Source organism: Leptinotarsa decemlineata, unplaced genomic scaffold (genome assembly GCF_025532065.1).
Source record: "Leptinotarsa decemlineata unplaced genomic scaffold, Ldec_3_MD MMD2_tig00026307_RagTag_RagTag, whole genome shotgun sequence".
In the NCBI taxonomy this organism is placed as follows: Eukaryota; Metazoa; Arthropoda; class Insecta; order Coleoptera; family Chrysomelidae; genus Leptinotarsa; species Leptinotarsa decemlineata.
In genome coordinates, this window is record NW_027412681.1 from 8,032,028 (window position 1) to 8,056,464 (window position 24,437).

Genomic DNA, 24,437 nt, shown 5'->3' on the forward strand with positions numbered 1-24,437 from the left:
CAGATCTCGCCATTCCTATTCTCTGCCGTACGTGAGACCTGAACGTTAATATTTTGTCTAGGGTGACTCCCAGGTATCTAGCTTCGTTGGTTCACGGAATCTCTTGTCCGTTGAAAGGAACGTTTCCTTCCGGGTGTGCCCGCCTCCGGGTGAACAGTGTCGCCTGACTCTTGTCAGGGGATACTGACACAGGTTGGCCTATACTCTAATATATCTGCCTGTTTCTGCAATAAGCGCTTGGCTTATTGATCTCGCCAGCAGGGCTGCGTCGTCCTGTGTCGTAATTAATTTTATTCATTTGCTTCATCATTAATTTTATTCATATGCAACTTTATGTTTACCAGGGAAATTGCAATTAATGTTTAATATGTTCTTATGTTTATACGAAACGTTTTGGATATGTTATTGTATTCTATAGTTTATTTCAAAATTTCAGATTCAACAATTTTGATCACGCTATATTGTAGATTCATGTAACTAGCAGGAGTAAATATTATTGACATCATGACTCAATATAATGAAATAAACACTACTGAATTACGATATTCACCCAAGCAAAAAAAAACTTGCACACGCCACTGGTAAGAATTGTACCCTCTATTTCGATAATTTCTGCTAGGCGTTTCGGCGTGCCTTCAGCCACTTCAGTTAGTAAATTATGTATGATCCGCTCCCCCTGAAAAGCAGTTCTGATAAAGCAAGTCATTGCGCACGCAATGCGGATAGCAAAACAATCACCGACAAAGTTTTTTCGCGCGTCTTCGTCCCACTCGCTGTCTCGTCACTGTAAAACTTTCGAGCGACCATCGTTACTCAAGACACGACAACAATCTGCCTCAGTAACAACCGGACAAGTTAATAAAGAAGTGTGTCGGAATCCCGCGAGTGACCTTTGGAACAATTCCAAGCAACATGGACGAGCAACAGGTGATTTTGACACTGAACAGCAACAACGAAACTTCCGTCATCGTCCAAAACGCCAAAGTAATAGTGACGAGACAAAATGGTAACGTTTTGAACTGTTTTTGTTTATTTTTAGTTAGGCTGTTTGCGTGTGGACGAGCATACTGACCTTAATGTGTTTCGAATTGATTTTTCTTGTACTGATAAGATATTGTGTACAAATTTCTGTATCTGTGCATGTTCGGTTTATTTCCGATGATTGCCATGCAGGCGGTCAGGGCCGTACTCGCTTTTATGTCTGATTACGTGACAGACTTGATTTATGGACAATTTTCAATAATTTTTAGTTAGGCAAACATTTCATACACCTTCGTGAAATTTTACGAAACATTCAGACTGTCCTTCTTGATATTTTATTCATACACCGTTATCTCTGCTGTAAAAATAGTCTTCGTAGCACCAACAATCATTCGGTAAACTTGGATCGAGAAGACAATAGTTTTTAGCTACCGGTACCTAGAAAAGCTTCAATGGAATCCGGGAGTTAAGGATTTTGTTTGTATGACAATATTGAGCCAGTTGAGAAACAGCATTCGACTCATTAAAAAAATATTGGTGCAGAGCATTTGAAACGGAATGATAGGCTACATTCAGCAAAGATAATATTTGTTGTGTAATTAGATAGAGGTTTCAGTCACAATTGCAATTAGCAGAAATAAATATGATGATCAATTGATGACTTTTTGATAAACATAATGAAAATGTACGTACTTGTAATCATTCACATTGTTATCGAGAACAAAAATGTATTTGATATTTGAATAGATAATTTCTAAAGGAAGATAAACCAACACAGTTTGTAATTAGTAGACAGCTGATTTTTTGCATATCGACGTCAAACTGTAAGTATTTTTCTCTATAGTGTATTCAACTACACTATAGAAAAGAAAATATATAAAACTCACTGTTGGACGTCGGCATGTAAAAAGATGATCTATCAACCGATATAACCCGATATACAAACTGTGTTTGCTATATCGGGTTATATAACACAATTGATTTTATTTCTCAGAGACTTTATGGTCACTAGTTTGTTTTCAGTAATAACGGAAACATAATGTGTTGTTTGGATTTCAACACATTTTCAATCGTACAAGACAAAGCTAAATTCTGTTCTGTTTGTTATTCTAGTTGGAATTACTTGTTCTTGATTTGTGGAGGCACAATTCTATTATAAGTACTGGAAAGGGTTACCAAATTAAAAGCTCTTATTCTGACGTCATCTAAAGAAGTTTCTAGAAGTACTGTACCCCTTCTCAACACTTCTCACAGTAGACTAACTCAGTTACACTGGGATAGGAGACACTTTAAAGATACCAATAAAATAAAACATATGGTTTACTTGAAAGTTTTATACGGTATTGCATCCACAAACTTGAAATGAATCAATTAACAAAAATACTAAATCAGTATTGGAAATAGTCACTGTATAATGTCAATGTTCTGAAATTTTCGATGATGGCCTTAATAGGAGTACTACGAAAATACAGGGTCTTACCCTTGGGTTTAATGCTGTAAACCTTACAACTTCTGATGGAAATCCTAGGAAACACAAGAATGTTCATTTACAATTCTCCAAATAGAATTCTCTGATTCTTGTGATCCGGGATTCCTGCAGCCTCCAGCAGTAGCAACCTGAGACTTATATTATTCAGTGTAGCTACAACTTGTAGCTACACTGTTTTATGATAGTAGTGGTTCTTACACTTTTATTGGTTTTTGTGATCGAATGCTCTTTATGACTTTTCACATATAGTCAGTGGGCATACTTGAAGACTGTCTATATTAAATCATCTAAAGGAACAATTCGTTCAGGCCAGTATCAACTCCCTACACTGTAGATTAATGGAATGACACCTATCAGAAAACAAGTACTCCCTTGACTAAAACCATGAAGGGCGTTGGATTATATCCAACAGGTGTCAGTGCAGAATTCTTCACTGAAGTTCCTGCATATGCTGTTGGTGACACAACTGAGTTGAGACTGACCTGAACAAATTATTCCTTCTGATGATTTGATTTATAGCCAGTCTTCAAGTATGCCCACTGGCTATATGTTAAAAAATGTTTTCCCTATACGAGGAATTGGGCAAATTTCGGATATGCGGTTGGTTACCTCGCTCACAGGCAGATGGGGCGATGACAAACCTGTTGTTTGTTGTCCGCTTCAGCCTTGTTCGAGGAATGATACTCTGAAGGAATTCGATTTTCATTTATCGGCAATCATCGACTTTATGTTGATGATAGACACTACCTTGCACTGACGAGTGGCCAAACAGCCCGAAACCGGTCTGCAAGTGTGTTCCAATAATTGAAAATCTATTGCGGCAGTTATATCGCCAACAGCATAGGCAAGAATAACTTCACTGAAGAATTCTGCACTGACACCTGTCTGATATAATCCAACGCCCTTCGTGCAGCCAGGGGAGTAGTTGTCTTCTGATAGGTGTCAGTCCATTAACCTACTGTGTAGGGAGTTGAGACTGGCCTGAACGAATTCTTTTTTTGAACGATTAGCTTTTTATGATTTTGCGATTTCACGATTCTAGGATTTTTGGTGATCCTATGATCTTGCCTGGCAGAACTAAAACTGTTGTAAAAAAATCCTGATGACCTTATAATTATTCAAAATACGATTTCATATAATTCATTTTTTAATTAATGCCTACAACACCTCAAAAGATGGAATTTATTCTCATGGAGAATACAAAGCAATATACAAAGCCAGGTACAGAAAAGACCCTTTCAAAACGTCATTCTGCCCACATAGAATCGGTATTGCTTCAAAGTTCAAGCAATTATACCACCTGTTATATTAGACATATGCACAAAGCCCCCACCCGTTCTGAGAATGGCGTTATTGAAAGTAGATATAATAATAATAATAATAATAATAATAATAATAATAATAATAATAATATTATTATACATCAGGCTCATCAGGCTACATCAGGCTCATACAAGCTAATAAGCCTGATGTAGTCCTTCTCGACCACCAGACCAAAACGATATTTGTCGTGGAGTTTTCAGCTCCTGGCGAGACGAATATCGTCAGAAAAGAGGAGGAAAAACGGATAAAATATCGAGATTTTCTCTTCGAACTCCGCAGACTCTATCCAGATCACTCTGTCAATATGGTCGTTCTGATTATTGGAGTCCTTGGTGGAATGATGTCTTCTCTACTCTCGAATCTGAAAATCATACCGGCTTGCCGCACTAAGGCAGAAATTTTAGCCGCACAGATGCAGAAGGCTGTCATTCTTGGCTCACTGCGTTTGCTCAGGGCACATGATTCTCGGACCCAATGATCACTTACCCCACGGTGTGGGGAGTGGTCATTGGTTGATTATGCTGGCGCGCCCTCCCGAATGTATCGGGGCTTCGGGGGATAGGGCCTGACCAGCGCACACTACGGTGAAAAAAAAAATAATAATGTCTTTTATTTACCAAGGTAAACTGAGAAAGTTTATAAGAGATATGCTGGAACTGACGGATGCCATAGATGTAGCGTAAACAGGAAGTTTGGACATTTTGTATCCTGCATAAATCTAGACTATCCAAACAGGGATAATATACAGGTGAACAGTAGGTGAACTATAAAAGGATGAGAGTCTGGCATAAAATGTTTTTTGTCTGAGTATTTAGGTATGCTCGGTTAGAGTAAATTAATCTTAAGTTCGCGTAAGCTTTCTGGATATATAATGAAACTTGCTTTTTGAACCTGAAATTATTATCCAACATCAAGCCAAGATTTGTTGCCTCCGGTACTATATTCAGAGTTATACCATTCAGAGAAATATTTACTTGAGGTAAATACCTTTGGCATAATAACTTGGGACCAAACATAAGAACCTGCGTTTTATTAGGATTGAGTTGCAGTTCGTGTTTCACAGAAGAATCATAAATGTTTTAAAGTTCAGTATTGATATCAGCAACAGCTTCATTCAGCAATTCTGGTTTAAACGATACATAAAGTTGGGTATCATCAGCGTAAGCATGATACTCACAGAGATTGATCTTAATCAGTATATTTGAGGTATATAAACTAAAAAGCAAGGGCCCAAGTATAGACCCTTGCGGCACACCGCGCATTAATCTCACCGATTCAGATAGTTCGCCTTCGAGTTTCACCATTTGATGTCTATTTGTGAAGTATTCTTGCATCACCTTAACCGCTGTTTTAGGGAAACCAATCTAATGGAGCATAGATATAGTATTTCTGGATTCAATGAGTCGAATGCTTTACTGTAGTTCCAGCAAGATCAATAACGAGATATCTCCTGTATCTGTTGCTGCCAATATGTCATCCGTTATTTTAAGCAAAGCTGTTGTACAGCTATGTAGAGGCCTAAAACCTGACTGAAAGAGAGGCATTAGATTAAAGTTACTTATATATTCCCTGATTTGTTTGTTCAAAATGCGTTCCAATAACTTAGACATGGTGGGTAGAATACTTATGGGTCGGAGATCTTTGTAGTCTAAAATATCAGCTGTTTTGGGGACAGGTATAACATACGCAATTTTCCATTGAGTTGGGAAAAAATTTTCAAGAATACAGCTATTGACTTTATGTAATAAAGCATTTTTTATTATCGGAAAGCATATATTTATCATTGTCATATCAATACCATCTACTCCAGTTGCATTAGTTTTCAAGCAATTTACTGCATCTACAACGTCTTCTTCAGATACAAGGTGAAATTCGGAATTATTTCCGTCCAGATTCGGGAATAAGTTGTTATTATAAAATTCAATAAGTTCTTTGTTGTCATTATTGAAATTTGGGACACTGTTTACAAAATGGGAGTTGATCTGATTGGCGTCATTCAAATTTTCTGGGATTGCAACGTAAGGCTTTCTGCTTGTAACATTCAGGTTTCTCAGCTCTTTCCATAGTTGCTTCTGGTCTTTATTGGCACAAACACGGTTGAAATAAACTTATGGTAATGTTTCGGAGTTTTTATAATGACGAAAATTATCCTCTGATTTAGTTTGCTTGTATTTCAGTTTGGCTTTGTCTCTGAGGTTCATTAATTTTCTGAGATTATCGTTCAACCATGGAGAAGTTGCTTTTGTTAATTTTACTAACCGCATTGAGGCACGACGATCAATTACTGTTGGAATAGATTCATTGAGTATTTTCAATTTTTCATCTATATTTTTAGTATAGTATATTCTATATAAATTCATTTTCTCTAGTTCGGAGCAAACTTTATCCATATCAACATTTTTAAAGATTCTACAGTATTTCATGACAGGTTCCGGCTTTGAAATACCAAGATCTGCAAAAACCGCATCGTGGTCCGATATATTACAAACTATGACTCCAGAATTGGATATAAGTTCTGTTTGTGTCACCATTATTAAATCTATCAGTGTCGAACTTTTCTCACACACTCTTGTTGGTGAGTTTATGATTTGCGATAGCTCGTGATCGCTCATAAAATTTTCTAAATACTTGCTTGAATAATTATTAGGATTGTAAACATCCACATCCAGATCGCCCATGCAAATAATATCTCTCTATACCGCACTTCTCACTCTACATTCATCACTATGGAATTATAAGTCTATGAATGAACAAAAGAAGAATACTTGTGGACATCAATTTGTATACCTAACCTTAACATGAATAAAATTTATCCAAATAAACAATAGGTGGATAGATGTCAGCATTCTGATTATGATTCATTTGGAGTACTACTTACTGCAAACTGTTCGGAAGAATCACAGATCTGTGAAAATATTAAATAGATATTTCAAACAATTGGTATACTACAATGTACAATTCCAAATAGACAAAAATGAAAAGTGGAAAATGTTCCTTTTTGCAATATATATGATGTTTTTCTTAGTTGACATATATCTGACAGTGTAAACTAAATATTTTATTTTATATGCAGCTGTTTTTCACTATCGACTCTGCTTCGATTGTATGAAGTGTAAATAACATTAATATTTAATAATGAAAAATACTCACAGCAGTATTTTTTTAAGAACAAAGCAAAAGCACTACAGAAAAATCCTTATGGCGCTGTAAGAGTGGTGCCTGTATTAGATATTTATATGAAGGAATTGGCTGATCCTTGATGAAAATCCATAACTGATATTCAACAAACACATTAATGTGAGATTTTCACTAGACAGTTTTACAACACGTGTTTTGCCATACAATGGCTTCTTCGGGGGTGTCTTTACTATATTCTACATTTTCAAAGCTCAGTATACCTTATTTCACAATTTGAAATACCTGTGTTCAACCGGAATTATAACGAATTAAATTACATGAGCTTATGTCCCGTTTTTTACATTTGAAAACATATTTAAACAAGCTTGCTGAATTCGATGGTTTCATGGAAAAATATTCCCAGTAATGTGTTTCTGCAAGGAGTTATGATTTTTTTAATGAAAATTGAATTAAGGGTAGAAGGGGGTGTATTTTCGTGAGACAAAATCAGCGACCCTTCTGGGTTTAATAAGCATGCCAAATTCGATGGTTTCATGGAAAAAAATTCCCAGCAATGTGTTTCTGCAAGGAATTATGATTTGTTCTAATGAAAATTGAATTAAGGGTAGTCGGGGGTGTATTTAATTAATTGACAGAAAAAGTATTCCTAGCAACGAATTTCCTTTTGAAATTATTTTTCTGCTTCTATTATTATCAGTTGTTTGTACAATTTCAATGAAATGCGGTTCATTTCATAAAAAAAAAGGATTTTTCATCATCATGTGAATCATTTCCAATCACATCAGTTCGTTTCCAGCAATGAGTCTATCAATGTAAAAATTTCCATGGCTATCCATGTGAATAATTGCGGTGAAACGACCTATGGCGGAATAGTGCGCTCGCCTCTCTTCCACCAAACACATGGATGAAAACACATGGACACCTTCACACTGGTTTCAGTACGAGCTAATTGATCATTCAGTAAATTACCCGAATTCTTGAATCAATTGATTTCTAAACATTCTAGAAGATTAAGTTTCAAATCTGTCTCTTCTAAATGTAATACGTCGTGTTCATGATCAAACCGACTTGTGTCTCTTGCCACGTATATTGGCCAAACGGGGAGAACGTTGTCCCAAAGAATTAAAGATAATAGAAGTAGTTTCGTAAATAAAAAAAAACAACTTCACATTTACAAACCACCTTTTAGTAAAAGGACATGAGTTTAATCATGAATACGACGTATTACATCTTCTAGAATGTTTTGGAAATCAATACACTCAAGAATTCCGGTAATTTACTGAATGATCAATTAGAATTGAATAACTTCCCGTTACTAAAAATTTTTTCAAATGTGGGTAGAAGGACATAAGCTTAGGTAATTGAATTCATCACAACTGAGATAAATAACTCAGGTACTTGAAATGAAGGTACTTCAAATTGTAAAATAAGGTATATCAATAAGCATTGAAAATGTAGAATATAGTTATTAAAGACACGCCCGAAGAAGCCATTGTATAGCGAAACATGTGTTGTGTTTTTGTAAAACTGTTTAATGAAAATCTCACAAAAAAGTGTTTTTTGAATATTACATATTTCTGTCATCATTATCAAACATTACAAATGAAAATTAAAAAGAACAAGTAGCTTGCAAAAATTTTATCATCCTTATGGAAGTTCTTCGAAACAGCTACGAATTCGGTGTTATCGTAGCTTTTTTTATATCATTTGAAATCATAAATTGCTTGAAGCAACGACATAAACAATATGTATGATATTCACATGAAAAAATCAGATTTGCATGGCATTTTTTGAAAGAATTTTTCGTATACGATGTTACATAACAACGGTACATTAGATATTGAACGTAAGTCATTTTTGTGAAGGAAATCAGAGTTTTGTATCAACATTTCTTTGATTATTTTCACCCTAAACAATCTGAAAAAATGAAAATTGTAATGAAGAACTTCATAGAAGTTTAGAAAAGGCAAATTGTTCAATTCACTGTGACAAATCAAGTGAATCAAAAGGATGAAAAAGGTTCCAGCTATTGTTAAGTATTGAATTGTCTAGCCAATAGAATTTTGTGACTTTGTTTCATATACTTGTGATACACTGTTCGGAACCTTTGGTGTAGGAATAAATATTACTAGAGTTTTAATCCCTACTCCAAACCGTTATTTTAACACCTCGACACATGATCCTCATTAACAGCCTGGCCACGGGACACTCGTCGATGCGAATATTCGCGCGATGCGAACGGCGAAGCCTCTAGCAGTAGCAACTGAAACAAACGCATAGCAATATACTTATGAAGCCACGCGCAACGGCATTTTCGACATTTCGCTGTCGGACTATTGGTCGCGACGGCGAACGTGACTGCCCGTGGCCTGCAAACGGTGTAACGCGAATGGTCGCGTCGCTCCCCGTTTCATCGTTCGCACCGCCGATTCCCGTGGCCAAGCCGTTACGCTAGTTGCACACACACCGATTTTGGACGGCCAGTATAAAATCGGCCGATATTTTATTGATAGCGGGTGCTTGCACACTCACCGGATTCTTATCGGTCAAACAATCAGTTGCTTTGTTGTCGTAATTAGCACGCACTACCAGAACGAAGTTAATGCGTAGTAACTACAATTTCAGCGAGCATTCGGGACTGGAATGGTCGGTAAAACACCGGTGAGTATGCAAGAGTGTATTTAGTCATGTACGCCACTACTTCCCGGTACTGCCGGCGATACAGTGGCAGAGGACGGCTTCTCACCGGTATTTTACCGGCGACGATCACCGGTCGGCGTGTGTGTCAGGTCCCGTTCCCACATGTGGTTCACTATTGGAATTTGGACGACCGGTACAAAGTCGGCCGTCCAAAATCGGTGTGTGTGTGCAATTAGCGTAAGATATACAACCTCACAACCTCCCGTTACCGGTGAAGATATGCCTCCGTAGCCGAAGTCCTGGAATCCAAATGGAATAACGAGACGAGTGTGTTGTAGTCAGCAAAGTTATATATTGGATTCTTGGTTTATTGTTGATATACAATAAAAAGAGGGTTGTAGATAATATGGATCTCTGGTGAACACCAGCGTTGATGATGAGAGTATTCGAGGGATATCCATCGACGGCCACTTGCAGGGAACGTTCTTTCAGGAAGCTGAAGAGCCATACACAAAAATGACTGACAAGCCATAGCATCGAAGTTTGGCCAGCAAACCCTCATACCACACACGGATAAAGGCCTTAGAAATATCAAGCGCAACAGCTCTTGATTCTCCATGTTTCTCGATTGCGTTATTCCAAATATGGGTGACATACTATAGAAGGTCGCCTGTTGATCTCTGTTTCTGATGATCGCTCAAGATGTTGAAGCCTTCCTAATATTTGAGGATGTGTTGATTTACGACTTTAGTTTACGACTATAGTTTTTTTGAAGACTTTTCTCATCCTCTTTGTCTTTTTCGACTTTCTTCTAAAAATATCCACTTTTCAATTTAAGATAATATTCCCATTTTCCTTTCACTGTGAAGATTCATTTTGTGTACAAATCATCAAAGAGGTCAATATAGTCAAGATAAGTTCCGTCTTTGAAAAATCTACACAGGTTTTGGAAGAAATGTATAAAATGGGTTATCGCATTTGTGTGTTTACAAATACTCCACTTAATCCTTGACTATATCTGAAAAATCATAAAATTTTCCAACGAGCAATTATCTTGTTATTCGAAAATTTCTAATGAGTTTCCATCATGATAAATTGTAGGAGCTCAAAAAAAATAGTGAAATTCATTAGTTTGCATCCACAAATGAGCACATCTTGTTTATGATCTATTTTCAGATTACTCCATGACATTAAATTGTTTATTCTCCTCAAAAGCCACCAATCTAAAGGCTGATTTCAGTGCAACATTGTTACCTTCTTTGTTATTATCGTAAATCGTTATGCAGAAATGTTTATACGTGAATTAAAAGTATTTTTCACAAATAACAATGTTCGGTTTATCAGTAACTTATTGTATTCGATAATTTTGCCTATCAAAAAAGGGAATCAAAAAATTATACAGATATTCATCCTAACGTTTCTGAGAGGATGGAACACATGCCTAGAACATCAAACTTTCATATCTGCCGGAGCTGACCGAATACTGCTGATATAGAATATAAGGTCTAAGTGTTAATTGAAAACCGTTGGCTTTGCCTTGGCAATGAAATGCTAGCCGCGCCAATGAATATAGTTCTTGTTAGCCTAGTTGTTCATATGTTCACAGTTAAAGCTGTTCAGCATGTTCAGTTCGTTGTCAATCCTTCACAATAATTGTGAAGTGTTGACAGTGGCATACGGTGATTGTACTCTGAGTTAGAACAATGTTTAAAAGCGATATAAGCTTTTCATAGAAGATCAAGAAATTGTGAATGGCGACGCTCGCACTGAGCGCCCTAGCACCTCAACAATCGATGAAAATGTTGAAAAAGGCAAAAAAATTGTTATGAAGAATCGTTGGTTCACTATAAGAGGAGTTGTTGAGAATGTCGGCATATCGGTTGCCACATGTTAATCCATTTTTTTTGTAAATTTTCGTGCGTGATCAATAATACTTGAAACATTCATTCTAGAGACCGTTAACTTCACAAATAAAATATATATATATATATATATATATATATATATATATATATATATATAAATATATATATATGTATGTATATATATGAATGAAATAATTCGTGGACACAACACTCAAAAAATAGGGGCAAACCGCGGACACGTGTTTCTGGCTATTGGCCTCATCAGCGCGGTGCAGCCAAGTGTAAAGATGGGCAACACTTGTTTGCCGAAAGCAGGAAACAACACATACGCACGGAGTCAACAACAGAATCCAACCGCACATTTGTGGTTCCAGTTAGAAGACCTAGAATTCCTAGGCTAGATCTAACATGACCACGTAGGCAGCTATAGTTACCTGCGTGACATCCGGGTCCAGGATATAAATACAGATATCTCTATCTGTATAAATACAGATATCTCTATCTGTATAAATACAGATATATCTATACAAGTAAAACGTCAATATAATTAATTGAAAATGGGTGAAAATTCAAGTGACGATGATTTAGAGATGATGTGTACCTCGCCTGATTTGTCACAATTGTACAATTAATTTTAATTTCAAATGATTTCCAAGCGTATTTCCAATGTTCAATTTCCTACTTCTAGTTGATAATTAAGTTAACAAAAGTTTCTGTGAATATCTTTAAAATTATAGAATTGTTCTCATTATTTACCTAGGTGTTTTTTTATTATCATTATTTATCAAGGGTGAGAAATATTAATTCTCGTTAGGGGAATGGAGTAAATAATAGCAATTTCTCAGATTAGTAGTGAAAAAAATATATAATCATCTACCAAACCATAGTATATCAATTAATCAACTTAAAAAATTTAGAAAATCAGTAAATAACCTCATTTTGGGAAAGTGCTTCTACAGTTTGGAAGAGTATTTTGCATACAAATTCCTTCTCCATTGTGAAAATGACGGAAGGTCTTTTGCTGTTGATGTGTATTCCCATGGTTCCATATTGTCAAGGTGTCGTCAACGTATCTCAACAAGACACGGGATTTCTTGTGGGCTTCTTCAATGGCCAGAGTTTCAAACCACTTCATATATATGTTGGCTATGACGGGTGAAAGTGGCGATCCCATTGGGAGCCCCTCATCTTGTGATGGCTTTCGCATTACGATAATGCGCCTGATCAGTCGTCATTGCTTATTCCTAATTTTTTGGCAGAAAACAACACCGTAATCATGCTTCTGCCACCGTATTCACCAGATTTGGCCCCTGCGACTACGTCAGAACTGCTTCAAGGATTAGAGAAAACGCTGACAAATGTATTATATCTGTACACTCATAAACGCGCTCCGTTTACCCCTACGGGAGGAGTCCCAGTTGGAGTATTTGAAAATCCTTTCTCAATGCGCATCTAAGACCTGAGAAACACCTATATACCAAATTTTAGCTTCCTAGGACTCACCATTACGGAGAAACAGAGATAAATGAGTTAGTGTTGAAAATAGTTTAACCCTTAAATACATTATTTTTTTGTTGAATAAAAAAAATTAAAATTTCGATGATTGAAAATAAATTATATTCCATTTTCAACATTTTGAGAAAAAGTTTGTATCCAAATGGCAACATCTTGCATTGCGTGTATATTATGATAAAAAATTAAATGTGAAATTTTTTGTAACCATTATCATGTTTATTGAGACACAGTTCTACACAACACTTAGTATTGGTGAATCCTTTGCAGTTGGGTAGCTTGCTATTTTCTCATCTTCAATAATGGGCTGTTTCATGATTTTTGGTTTACAGTTCATTTAGTAGTAATTTCAAATTGAAAAATAGTACACTTTGTTTCAGCTCTCTAAATAGCGTTGTTTTCCCGTAATTGATTATTGAAAATCGGATTTCCTAGGCTCGTGACGTCACGGGCCTAGTGCCGCTTCTTGTTTGATTGACCAATAGGAACAATACAAATAATGAACATTGTCAAATTGTAAAATTCACAGAGCGTATAAACAGTTTCTGATTTATTGGTGATTCAAAGTAAAATCACACTCACTTCCGACAACTAAATTTAGGAAGAAATGCATTGGAAGGGAGAATTAATTATACATGGGATCCCCAAATAACACAAAACGTAATAAAAACGTTATTTTTGAAATATCTCCGGCAGTAGACATTTTCATGTTGGTATCACAGAAATTTTAATAATGGGAGTGTATATGAACCCGTTAAGGTTCAAATTCATGAACAAATTCTACATATATGAAATAAAATGACCTCGAAAACCATGGTTCTAAATAGAATTTATCGAGCTTTATTTTTAAATGGTTCTCGAAGGCTCATGAACCCTAATAAAATAAATCAGTTATGCATTCATTCCACACAGCAAAAATAAGAAATTCCTCGTCATAAATCAGACATATTGCCACCCAGTCAGCTATTTCTTTCGAATGTATGAGACAATGTACTCTTTCTAATGTTTCATAGCTTCGTATTTTTGTTAAAATAATTGGCACTTGGCAACACCGCTGTGGACACGATCAATTTTATTGGTCAACAGACGCGCGGCCAATTTAAACTCTTGCCTCTCAAATTTTTCTTTTTTCTTCAAATATAAAGAGGTACTGGGATCGATTAGGCTTGATAAGTATAATATACCCCTAACTCGATCAGTCTATAAGCAAACCAGTATCATTTTCAATATCATGAAACTGGCCAATGCCAGGTCAACTCAAGTCTAAAAGGTGGTAGAATATCCTGATGTACCATTTACGGCTCTTTATACATATTTTATATCTTCCCATGAAGATATCCAACAGATCCACGCCTCCCATATGGTTGTTGTATTCGGTGATAATATATGGATAATCAATTTCTATTACTTTTTTTCCTTTCGATAATATCTTCTCACTTTCGAAAATGACACAGAATCAAGACAACGATCGATTCCTCGAACGGCAATCGGCAACAAAAGAAAAATTCTAAGTTTTCAAAAATCGTATACTAATATATAATATTACGTAATCTATTGGAAAATACATACCTTTCAGACGTAAAAATATTTTTTTTCTGAAACGAAACTCTTCTGTGAACCAAACTATAGTCCATCTAGTGGACTACTTTTTTTCCTTTCGATAATATCTTCTCACTTTCGAAAATGACACAGAATCAAGACAACGATCGATTCCTCGAACGGCAATCGGCAACAAAAGAAAAATTCTAAGTTTTCAAAAATCGTATACTAGTATATAATATTACGTAATCTATTGGAAAATACATACCTTTCAGACGTAAAAATATTTTTTTTCTGAAACGAAACTCTTCTGTGAACCAAACTATAGTCCATCTAGTGGACGAGGTACTAACCAACTGTGAAGATTCCTGCACTGACGTCTGTCGGATATAATCCAATGCCCTTCGTGGTATTAGCCAGGGGAGTATTTTCTCATAGGCGTCAGTTCATTCAACCTACTGTGTAGGTATATTCGAGACTGGCTTGAACGTTTCAAGTTCATTTCTTTAGATTTGTCTACTGCCAGTCTTCAATCATAGTCCACTGACTAATAAAAAAATATATAAAATGATTAAAAATATTCCTATTTTTTTTATAAAATTTCACTATTGAACTTAATCGATGATATCTACTTATCTCTGTAATCAATTTTGTCAACATGCGAATTTCTTTATTTCATTATAATGTACTACACAAATATCATCAATTTTTCTGTGAATAGCGAAAGCATGTTTTTTCAGTGTACATTAAGAGGAAATCGTTGAAATCAACCAAACCTTTTTCTCCGTGTATATCGAGGTGGTATACACATCATATTCAAGGTTACGAATTTTGAGCCATCGAATATCAAAGGCGGCGTCAAAGCTTTCGCATCTGTATTTAATCTGTGCTATAGTCAATAAAAAAATCGATATTAGCACGTTGCTCTTCTTCTTCTTCTCTTTTTTTATGGTCTTTGCTTCCCTTCGGCGCAGTAAGTCTTTTCCTATTGCATAACGGATGTTAAGCAATAGTCGCTTCGTCCGGGGACGTAGTATGTCTCGATTAATTAACTATCTCTTGTCTGCAGACTGAGAAATGTCAGTCTGCAGACTGACCGCCATCTACCCACAAAAGTGTGTAGCCTTTTCAAAGTAGTACGTTGTCGAACGGATACATCATGCAGCAAATTGATATTTGCCCTAACGTGAGTTTGAATGGTACAATAGAGAGTGTGTCGCCGAAAAGCAACAATATGCATTTGAGGGTTAAAAAACTGAAAAAACACGCTTTAATAGCAACACAAACTAGAAAATAAAAAATTATTCAAAACTAATGACTTTCAATAGGTCTGAAATCAGAATAAATCTATTTACAAAAAAATCAATTTCGTTATAAAAAATCGTGGGGTGCTAAATATCCATTTTTATGAATACTTCATGAATAATTTAAGCATCCCACGCTTTTTCACAACAAAATTGATTTTTTCGTAAATAGATTCATTTTGATTTCAAACTGGATGTATGACATAGTCATTAGTTACATCCAGTCGTAGGACTTATTATCGATGTTGAACACAACCTTGAATTAGTTTCGAATTATTTTTATTCTTCAGTTTGTGTTGCTATTGAACCGTGTTTTTCAGTTTTTCAAAATATTATTCATTAGATATTTTATTCTAACAGAGAAAAAAATTGAACAATGTTTAACCGTTGCCATGGTAAATTTTTAAACAAAACTTGTAAATAACTGTTACGCAAGAAATTGCTTAGTCCTCTTTCATTTAATATCACTTTCTAAAAATATATCTGTGTTATTTCAATCACTGTATTTTGCAGACATAATGATTCGCTCTTAAACTTCATTGACCCCCGTACATTTTTGTGAAAACTTCAAAGACCAGAAACAAGAACGTGATTTTAATTTTCAAAAACACTGGTAAAAATTGAAACCCGAATCAACAATAAATCGTTAATTTGCCTCCGTTATCTCGCTGATAAGTGATTCTTACATAAATATCCAAGTCCCCTCCAAGATCCATTTCAACACGATTTGAGACGCTGTCATTACAATTTGGTTAACAGCTTGGAAAGTACCTAGTATCTCTTCAGATCTAGGTCTTATCTAATTATCTGAAGCCCTCAGGCTAAGCTGAGGGTTAGCTTTCAGTTTTGATACGAATGTTGGTGAAGAGTGTTTTTTAATTTCGTGGTCTTGTTTCACAATGCCTTCTTCTTACTACTCGCTGAGTCCTGGAGAAATGTCAATTTCCGATGGGGATATGGAGGGGTCTGCAGACTACTTGCTGAGTAGTACAATCAGGATGGACGAGAGTTTTTTCAATTTCAATATTTTGGGTAAGTGGTGTAGATTAGAGTGGCTCTTATTCTTGAAGTTGAAAATCTCCACTGGTTCTACCTTGCAAACAACAAAAAACAATTCAGCAGATCATTCGGAATCACAACAATAGAATTAAACAAAGTAACATGATAAAACGGTACTAACAAAGATATAAAAAAATGTTTAAATTACGTAAATATTTATAAATGGAAATGATCTTATTTATTGGAATATCAAGTTTCATCATCATTCTCTTACATTAGCTCTGTTTTTTATTAAGCCATCTACTATATCAATGAAAGTATTCAATTATAACGATAATATAGCTCTAGTCAACTATATCTAGCGTCTAAATTTTTCGATACTTTCTATATTATTGTTTTAGAAAAGTTGTTTTCGATTCGTAATATATGGAATATGACTTATTTTACTTCAAATATCGAAAAGATTTATGATCACTGCTTGTGATGAAAGCATAACTTAATCCCCTTTGTACTACAAGATATGAAAAAAAAAATTCGTTTCTGAAAAACTACTCGACCGATTTTGAATATCATTACACCTGTAGAAAGCTACATTATTAACAATATATTATTTATTTTGAAAACATTAGACTTCCCACGAAATTCCAGTGGTATCGCTAGTTGGAGGTAAAGCCAGAGATATAAAAATAATTTCCAATTATTTGGTAATAGATGCCTCTCTTTTAGAGACCTTCACCAGAATTTTTTTATTGCACATCAAGGCCCTTCTAGTAATGACTACAAATACATTGTTTTGCAGTCTTGATATCAGAACACTTGACTTTCAGTTTGAAGGTTCAAAAAAGTTCCAATTTATAATCGATCTCTCTTTATAGTTTGTAAGAAGTTGTACTGCACACTCACCATTGTTAAAACATTTTTTCATAATGAATATTACTGGAGTTTTATCCCAATACCAAACCGTAATTTCTAACACCTCGACACGTGTTTCAATTACCAAGTGAACATCTTCAGGAAGAAGACTTCAAGTGAGGTAATTGTAGGCCAGTGGGTACTATTACTACTGATGAAGCTATAGCTATAGCAAAACGTATCTAGAATGAAAAAATGTTCGTGAAAATGTTTCAATTATTATTATGGATGAGTGAATTCTTGCAGATACTTCTTGCTCGTCCAAAAGCACGATATCTCTGAATTTAATTGAGTGATGATGATAATAACGTTTTTCATGAAGAAAAAAGAACTGAAACTTTGTATGTTTTTTACCACCTTTATTTGTAGCTAGCGTTACTGTAGTTTCGTCCTATAAGGACATTTATAAACTTATACATTAAACTATAAATGATTGATTATATTAGCCCTTATATAACACCACTCTAGGTGATAATAGAGGTACTTAGCTTAATTGAGAACTTGAATTTTGTTTACTTCTGACAGTGTGCATAAGCTAATTTCAAAACCGGTGAGTAAACTAGATCGATTTCATCATTTAACAGGTTGCACCCGCAATGTTTATGATTATGAATTTCTGAGGATTTCAAATAATTGACTTTGCAACCCTTCCTTGGATAATGCAAAATTTCCGTATCGTTTAGATTCGGTAACTTGTGGTTGTATGCCAAGGAATGGTTTGAAAACATCGAATCATTTCTACCTAGTCTGAACGGCTTTTCATGTTCAGCATACCGTTTTTCGAAATTTAGACCACATTGTCCCACATAAACACTATTACACTTGGACACTTGAGCTTATAAACTCCAGATTTCTCAAACTTGTCCACTTTATCTTTGGCATTGAAAAGAAAATCAGATAACCTGGCATGTGGTCTGAATGCCACTTTCACATTGTTTTTCTAAGAAATGTCTCTAGTGAACAAAATTCAGGTACTCAATTAAGCTGAGTACCTCTACCAAACCTACTAACCAAACAAACTAGTAGAAAATATCATTAATAGAAAATGGCAAGAGTTGAAAAACCATACCCCCCTTCCTAAAGACGAATTCATCAATGCATTAAACCTTACCTCATCCACAAATTACTTCCAGTATAATGACGAATTTTATGAACAGTTAGATGGTTGTGCAATGGGCTCCCCCATCTCAAGCACAGTCGCAGAGCTTGTCATGGAAACCTTAGAAGAAAATGTCATACATAAACTAAAGTTTAAACTCCCCTTCTTCAGCAATCCCTAATGACAAATTAATGAGATAACAAAAGCTTTCAATTCCTTTCACCCAAAATTACAGTTCAACGTAGAAATTGAAAAAACAAAACAATTAACTTTCCAGACATAACACTTATCAGAACTAATAATAAAATTCTTACCGAATGGTACACGAAACAAACATGGTCAGGTAGATATCTCAATTATAATTCAAATCACTCCCTTGAACAAAAAAAAAGTGTAGTAATAAGAATAGCTGATAGAGCAATATATCTCAGCAGCCCAACCCGAAGAGATGAATGTTTGAACAAAGTTAGAAATACCCTACAAAAAAACAATTACCCACTCCAATTAATTAATGCCACAATCAAAAAAGAGTTAACAAATTCTACAACAAAACACAACACAATCCCCCAAACACAAACAAACAATACATCTCACTTTCTTACATTGAAGGATTATCCGACAACATAAAAAACATTCTTAACAAACACAATCTGGACATCAGCTTCAAAGCATACAACACTCTAAAACAATATTACACCCCTCTCAAAAGTAGAGATCCGCAATTTAAAAAATCCAATCTGATATATAGCATTCCATGCAATGATATACAGGGTGTTCCTTAAACACATGCTAATATTTAAGGAGGTATTTCTTAGACCCATTTTAAGGAAAAAACGTCCTATGGACGTATGTCCTAAACGCCTTAACTTTTGAGATACAGGGTGGCAAAGTTTTCAAAAATAATCAGATAATTTTGTAGACATCTTTGGCATATTTGGTACATATGTTCCATGCCTCAAGGCGCATTTTCTGATGTACAATTTTCTTAATTTTCTCTGCCAGTGGCGTACGTACGAGTTTTGAAATGTATATTTTTGGCGAAAAAAATACTACGCCACTGCTTTATCTTAAATTAAAAATTATTTTTAAAATCTCCATACATTTTTGAGCACATTTGATTTGCTGGGTTTTCTTTGTCCGACGCATGGTTTTCTCTCAAAAAATTAAAAATCGCTTTACTTACGGATAAATTCCTTAAAAATCTGATACGGTATCGTGCATCGACTGAAAGCAAACTAAGAGATCAGATTTGTTGCAAAATAATTGAGGATCTAAAAGGTATCTGGTTGTTGTCAGATGCACTGTTCTCAATTAAAATTACGTCATAACGCAGCACCGCTTAATGATTTTTGAAAACATAAAATTAGTTATCCTGGAATAAATGACGTGTAGCAGAATTTATTCACTGCACCTCTTGGAAATATGGAGTTTGTCGATATGTGATTTCTTTTAAAGATTAAAAGCAGAAAAAACAGCGTACCCACCATAGCAATAAAAAATGAATTCTCTGTATGTACAAACGTCAGTAGCTAATATTGATGTTGGTTTAAAGTAAGGTGTTAGTGTTAAAAACTGTCACAGCGCCTTTTGATTGATTTTGAAGTGTTATTGAAGTTATTTTGGTAGTCCGCTGTTTTTCTGAATATCAGTAAATATGGTAAATTATACGAATGCGGAAATGGCGCAAATGCATTACGTATATGGCCCTGCCGATGGTAATGCAACAGAAGCCAGGCGCATTTATCAGGAAAGATATCTTAATCGTGCCTTACCAGATAGCCAAACCTTTTCAAATATTCATCGTCGACTTGGGGAAACTGGTAGTTTCAAGAAAGGGACTCCGGAAGGTAGACCTCGTGTAGTAAGAACTCCTGAAATTGAGGAAGCGGTGCTGCAAGAAATTGAGGAACATCCTAAGACGAGTACGAGGAAGATCGCTAGAACTCTGGATATTTGTCATCAAATTGTTTGGCGTCTTTTGGTTTATTTTTTGTTACACCCATACCATATTTCAAGAGTGCAGGCATTACTCCCCAGAGATTTTCCACAGCGTGTGAACTTCAGTCAGTGGTATCTACAAAGTATTGCACTAAATCCGCAGTTTGAGACACAAATTTTGTTCACAGACGAAGCAAATTTTTCTCGGAATGTCATTCAAAATTTCCATAACAATCATGTGTGGGCTGAAGAAAATCCCCATGCAATAACCGAAACCCATTTCCAACACCAATTTTCGGTTAATGCATAGGCAGGAATTATAGGTGATCATCTAATAGGCCCATTTTTTCTACCAGAACGCCTTGATGGTCGTTCTTATTTACACTTTCTCGAAGAAGACTTACCTGGGTTATTGGAAGATGTGCCACTTGCGTTAAGGAATCGAATATGGTTCATGCACGATGGCGCTCCTGCTCATTTCAGTGTAATTGTCCGAAACCATTTAAATACAGTTTATCCTAATCGTTGGATAGGTCGCGGAGGACCTCAGCAATGGCCAGCAAGATACCCCGATCTCAACAGTTCAGATTTTTTTTTATGGGGTCACCTTAAAACTCTTGTGTATAAAACTCCCGTTAATACTTTAGAAGATTTAAGAGAGCGAATAGTTGCCTCGTGTGATACTATACGAAATACGCCGGGAATATTTGAACGGGTGCGTAATTCCATGCGTAGAAGGGCGGAGGCATGCATACTAAGTGCAGGTGGCCACTTCCAACAATTTTTATATTCAGTTTTGGTATTATTACTAATTAACAAATTTGTGCTATTCGTTTAGACTTACTGTCACAAAATAAAATAAAACTCGTTTTTGTGAAAAATTTATTTTTTGCAGATTATGTTTTCAAATATTATTAGGGAATTGGTAATGCGTTATGAAGCAATTTTCAGATTCTCATTCATTTTAGAATTGATCTAATTTCTTAATTTGCTTTCTGTCGATTTTTATTTTTTTGAGTGAAAATCATGCGTCGGACAAAGAAATACCAAGAGATCAAATTTTCTCAAAAATAAATGAGGATTTTAAAAATGATTTTATTTTGAAAAGAAAGCATTGGCGTAGTACTTTTTCCCCAAAAATATTCAATGCGAAACCCGTAGGGATGCCACTGTTTGAAAAAATACAAATTTGTGTACATCAGAAAATGCGCCTTGAGGCATGGAACATATGTACCAAATATGCCAAAGATGTCTACAGACTGTTAGTCCACCACAGTCGTGTGATTGATACAGAGGTTCCTGACAACAGGTGCAGGGCCTGCTGCCGAGGCACCTGAGACGCAAATTCACCCTCTGTCATCATGTCCGGCATATGCGGTCTCAGCCTATATCCATCGAAATAGTGACGCCCCATTAATGCTTTATTGCCACCTATGGCACTTTTACGGTATTGATGTGACACCGGTGTTGCCTACGCTTGTTTTATATTTATGTACCTATTTCGTCTTTTTTTTTAGTTGATATGCCACATAATTTCTGGACCAATTTCATATTCATACAAAAATTGACTTGATTCACATCACATCGATAAAACCAAAAAAGGAATCAGGTACACGACGTTGTGCTCAAAGAAAACATGTCGATGACCTGTTCCCTAATTTTGTAAAAATATGGAATTGTTCAAAAAATGGCATATGTCCTTTCTGCACATTCCGAATCGGGTACAAAAATTTTCGACACACCCGTTTTTCAATATATAATAACTTTTGATGCCGTGTTTGGAACCTTTGGTGTAGTAATGAACATTACTGGAGTTGAATTCCAACACCAAACCGTTATTTTAACACATCGACACGTGTTTCGATCACCAAGTGATTATCTTCAAGAGGAAGATTAAACTAAATATACGTACAATGTTATCTTGGGAGGGGATAACTCTTTGGGAGGATGTACAATTGGTCACATATGGCTTAAGTGTTGTGTGCCTAAACTCATTATCCCTACTCTACGGATACAGATACAGATACAGAAGCTATATAGTATACTATTAGGTATTGGTCCACCATAGTTATTCATAATATTATTATGTTTACTTATTTCTACATTCTTGTAGGCATCTAGATTCCTGTTGTTAACTTGTCTAACTAATCTTAATGAACTAAAGTCTATGGAAATACTATGGTTTTGTTGCAAAATATGATGGGCGACTGCTGATTTTTCTGGTCCTCCATATTTTAGGTGTGCTGCAGGAATTTTTAACAGGCGATGATCGACTGTATTGTCAAACATGCGCCAAACTAACTGACTGTTATAAGGAAACAAGTATAGCTGAGGCACCAGTCAATCTAATAATAACACTGATGATTTTCAAACAAGACTCAACCTCTAACGGAAGCAAGAAACTCTTTGGAAGGTTCGAAATAGATGAACATTTCAACCTAGCAGACCACTGTTATAATATTCATGCAGTCATTGTTCACTGTGGTTCTGGCGTTGAATGTGGTCATTATTACGCCTTGGTCAAAGAAGAAACGGCCTGGTATAAGTTTGACGATAGTCGTGTCACGAAGTGTTCTGGTGATGCATTGAATTTATTGGAGCCTCTGGAGACACCCTACATTTTGTTTTATGAGAGAGAGGACATTGTTAGATCAAGATCTTCAGATGATGTGGTGCTGCAGGTTTTTCCGGGTTTTCCTGCAGCTGAAAAAGCAAATGCGCCACTGGAATCAATGAAGTCTCCCCGGAGCGCCAATTAATTTTTATTGTAGTATTTATTTTATTTTTATCGTTGTTTTAACATATTGTAATAATTTTACAACTTCATGCAATAATATAAATTACAGTGTTCCTTATATCTTATTTTGATAGATCTTTTTGTCTGTCCATAATATTTTGCATCGCAGTCCTTACATTTAATTTGGAAAATTACAGATTTTTCCGAATGCTCGGCTTTGTCCTTTGAATTTTCCAAGAAGATCTGTAGTGTATGACTTGTTTTAAATACCACCTTCATACCTAGTTCTTTGAAAATCTTTCCAAAGTTCTTCATGTATTGGTGGTATGGAACTTCGTCGTTTCTAAAAGTCGAGCTTTCGTTCATTCTTAACCTAAACTTTTCCTTCCTTATAATATCATCTACAGTACCTCTCGAGAAACCGTTTCTGACTGCTCTTTCCTGTATTGCCCGTTTTTCTTTTGTGAACCTCTCATGTATGAGAGGATAAGACGATGCACTAGATTGGTGATCGAAACACGTGTCGAGGTGTTGAAATAACGGTTTGTTATCGAGATAAAACTCCATTTATATTTATGATAACTTTATTTCAAGGTGATTGACAACGACAATGTTTCATGGTGAGTTTCGTTAGTGCGGACTTCCATTGTCTAATATGATTTACTATGATTTGAAATCCCTGAAAAACAAATAACATTGAAAATTAAAATGAGTAGCTGAAAATAACAATTATATTATGGAAAATTACAATAAAATGAAAATCAAGAAAGAAATTGAAAATTGAACAATGAAAGTCACTTAAATTAAAATCATCACAGACGATTGTTGGATACTAACAATCAAAACGTCGTTAAGTAACTTGGGTTGATTTTTTTAATTTTTAGTTAATTTCAATGGTTGAATTTTCAATTATATTATAATTTTTATTGTAATTTCATTTCAGGATTTGTTTCTCAATATA

At 35.4% G+C, this 24,437-nt stretch overlaps 1 protein-coding gene across 7 annotated transcripts in view; it reads left to right on the top strand.

The window, feature by feature from the left end:
- The first annotated feature begins 736 nt into the window (after window positions 1-736).
- The window catches only part of Hnf4 (Hepatocyte nuclear factor 4), a 199,007-nt gene continuing 175,306 nt past the window's right edge, over window positions 737-24,437 (top strand). For 3 of the 7 annotated variants that reach the window (XM_074181357.1, XM_074181358.1, XM_074181360.1), the window contains exon 1: window positions 16,511-16,823. In XM_074181357.1, the coding sequence (XP_074037458.1) occupies window positions 16,691-16,823 (133 nt within the window). In that variant the 5' untranslated portion in view covers window positions 16,511-16,690. Of the gene's footprint in view, window positions 1,007-16,510; window positions 16,824-24,437 lie in introns of those variants that run through there. The other 4 variants (XM_074181362.1, XM_074181361.1, XM_074181359.1 and 1 more) reach the window with 4 other exon arrangements.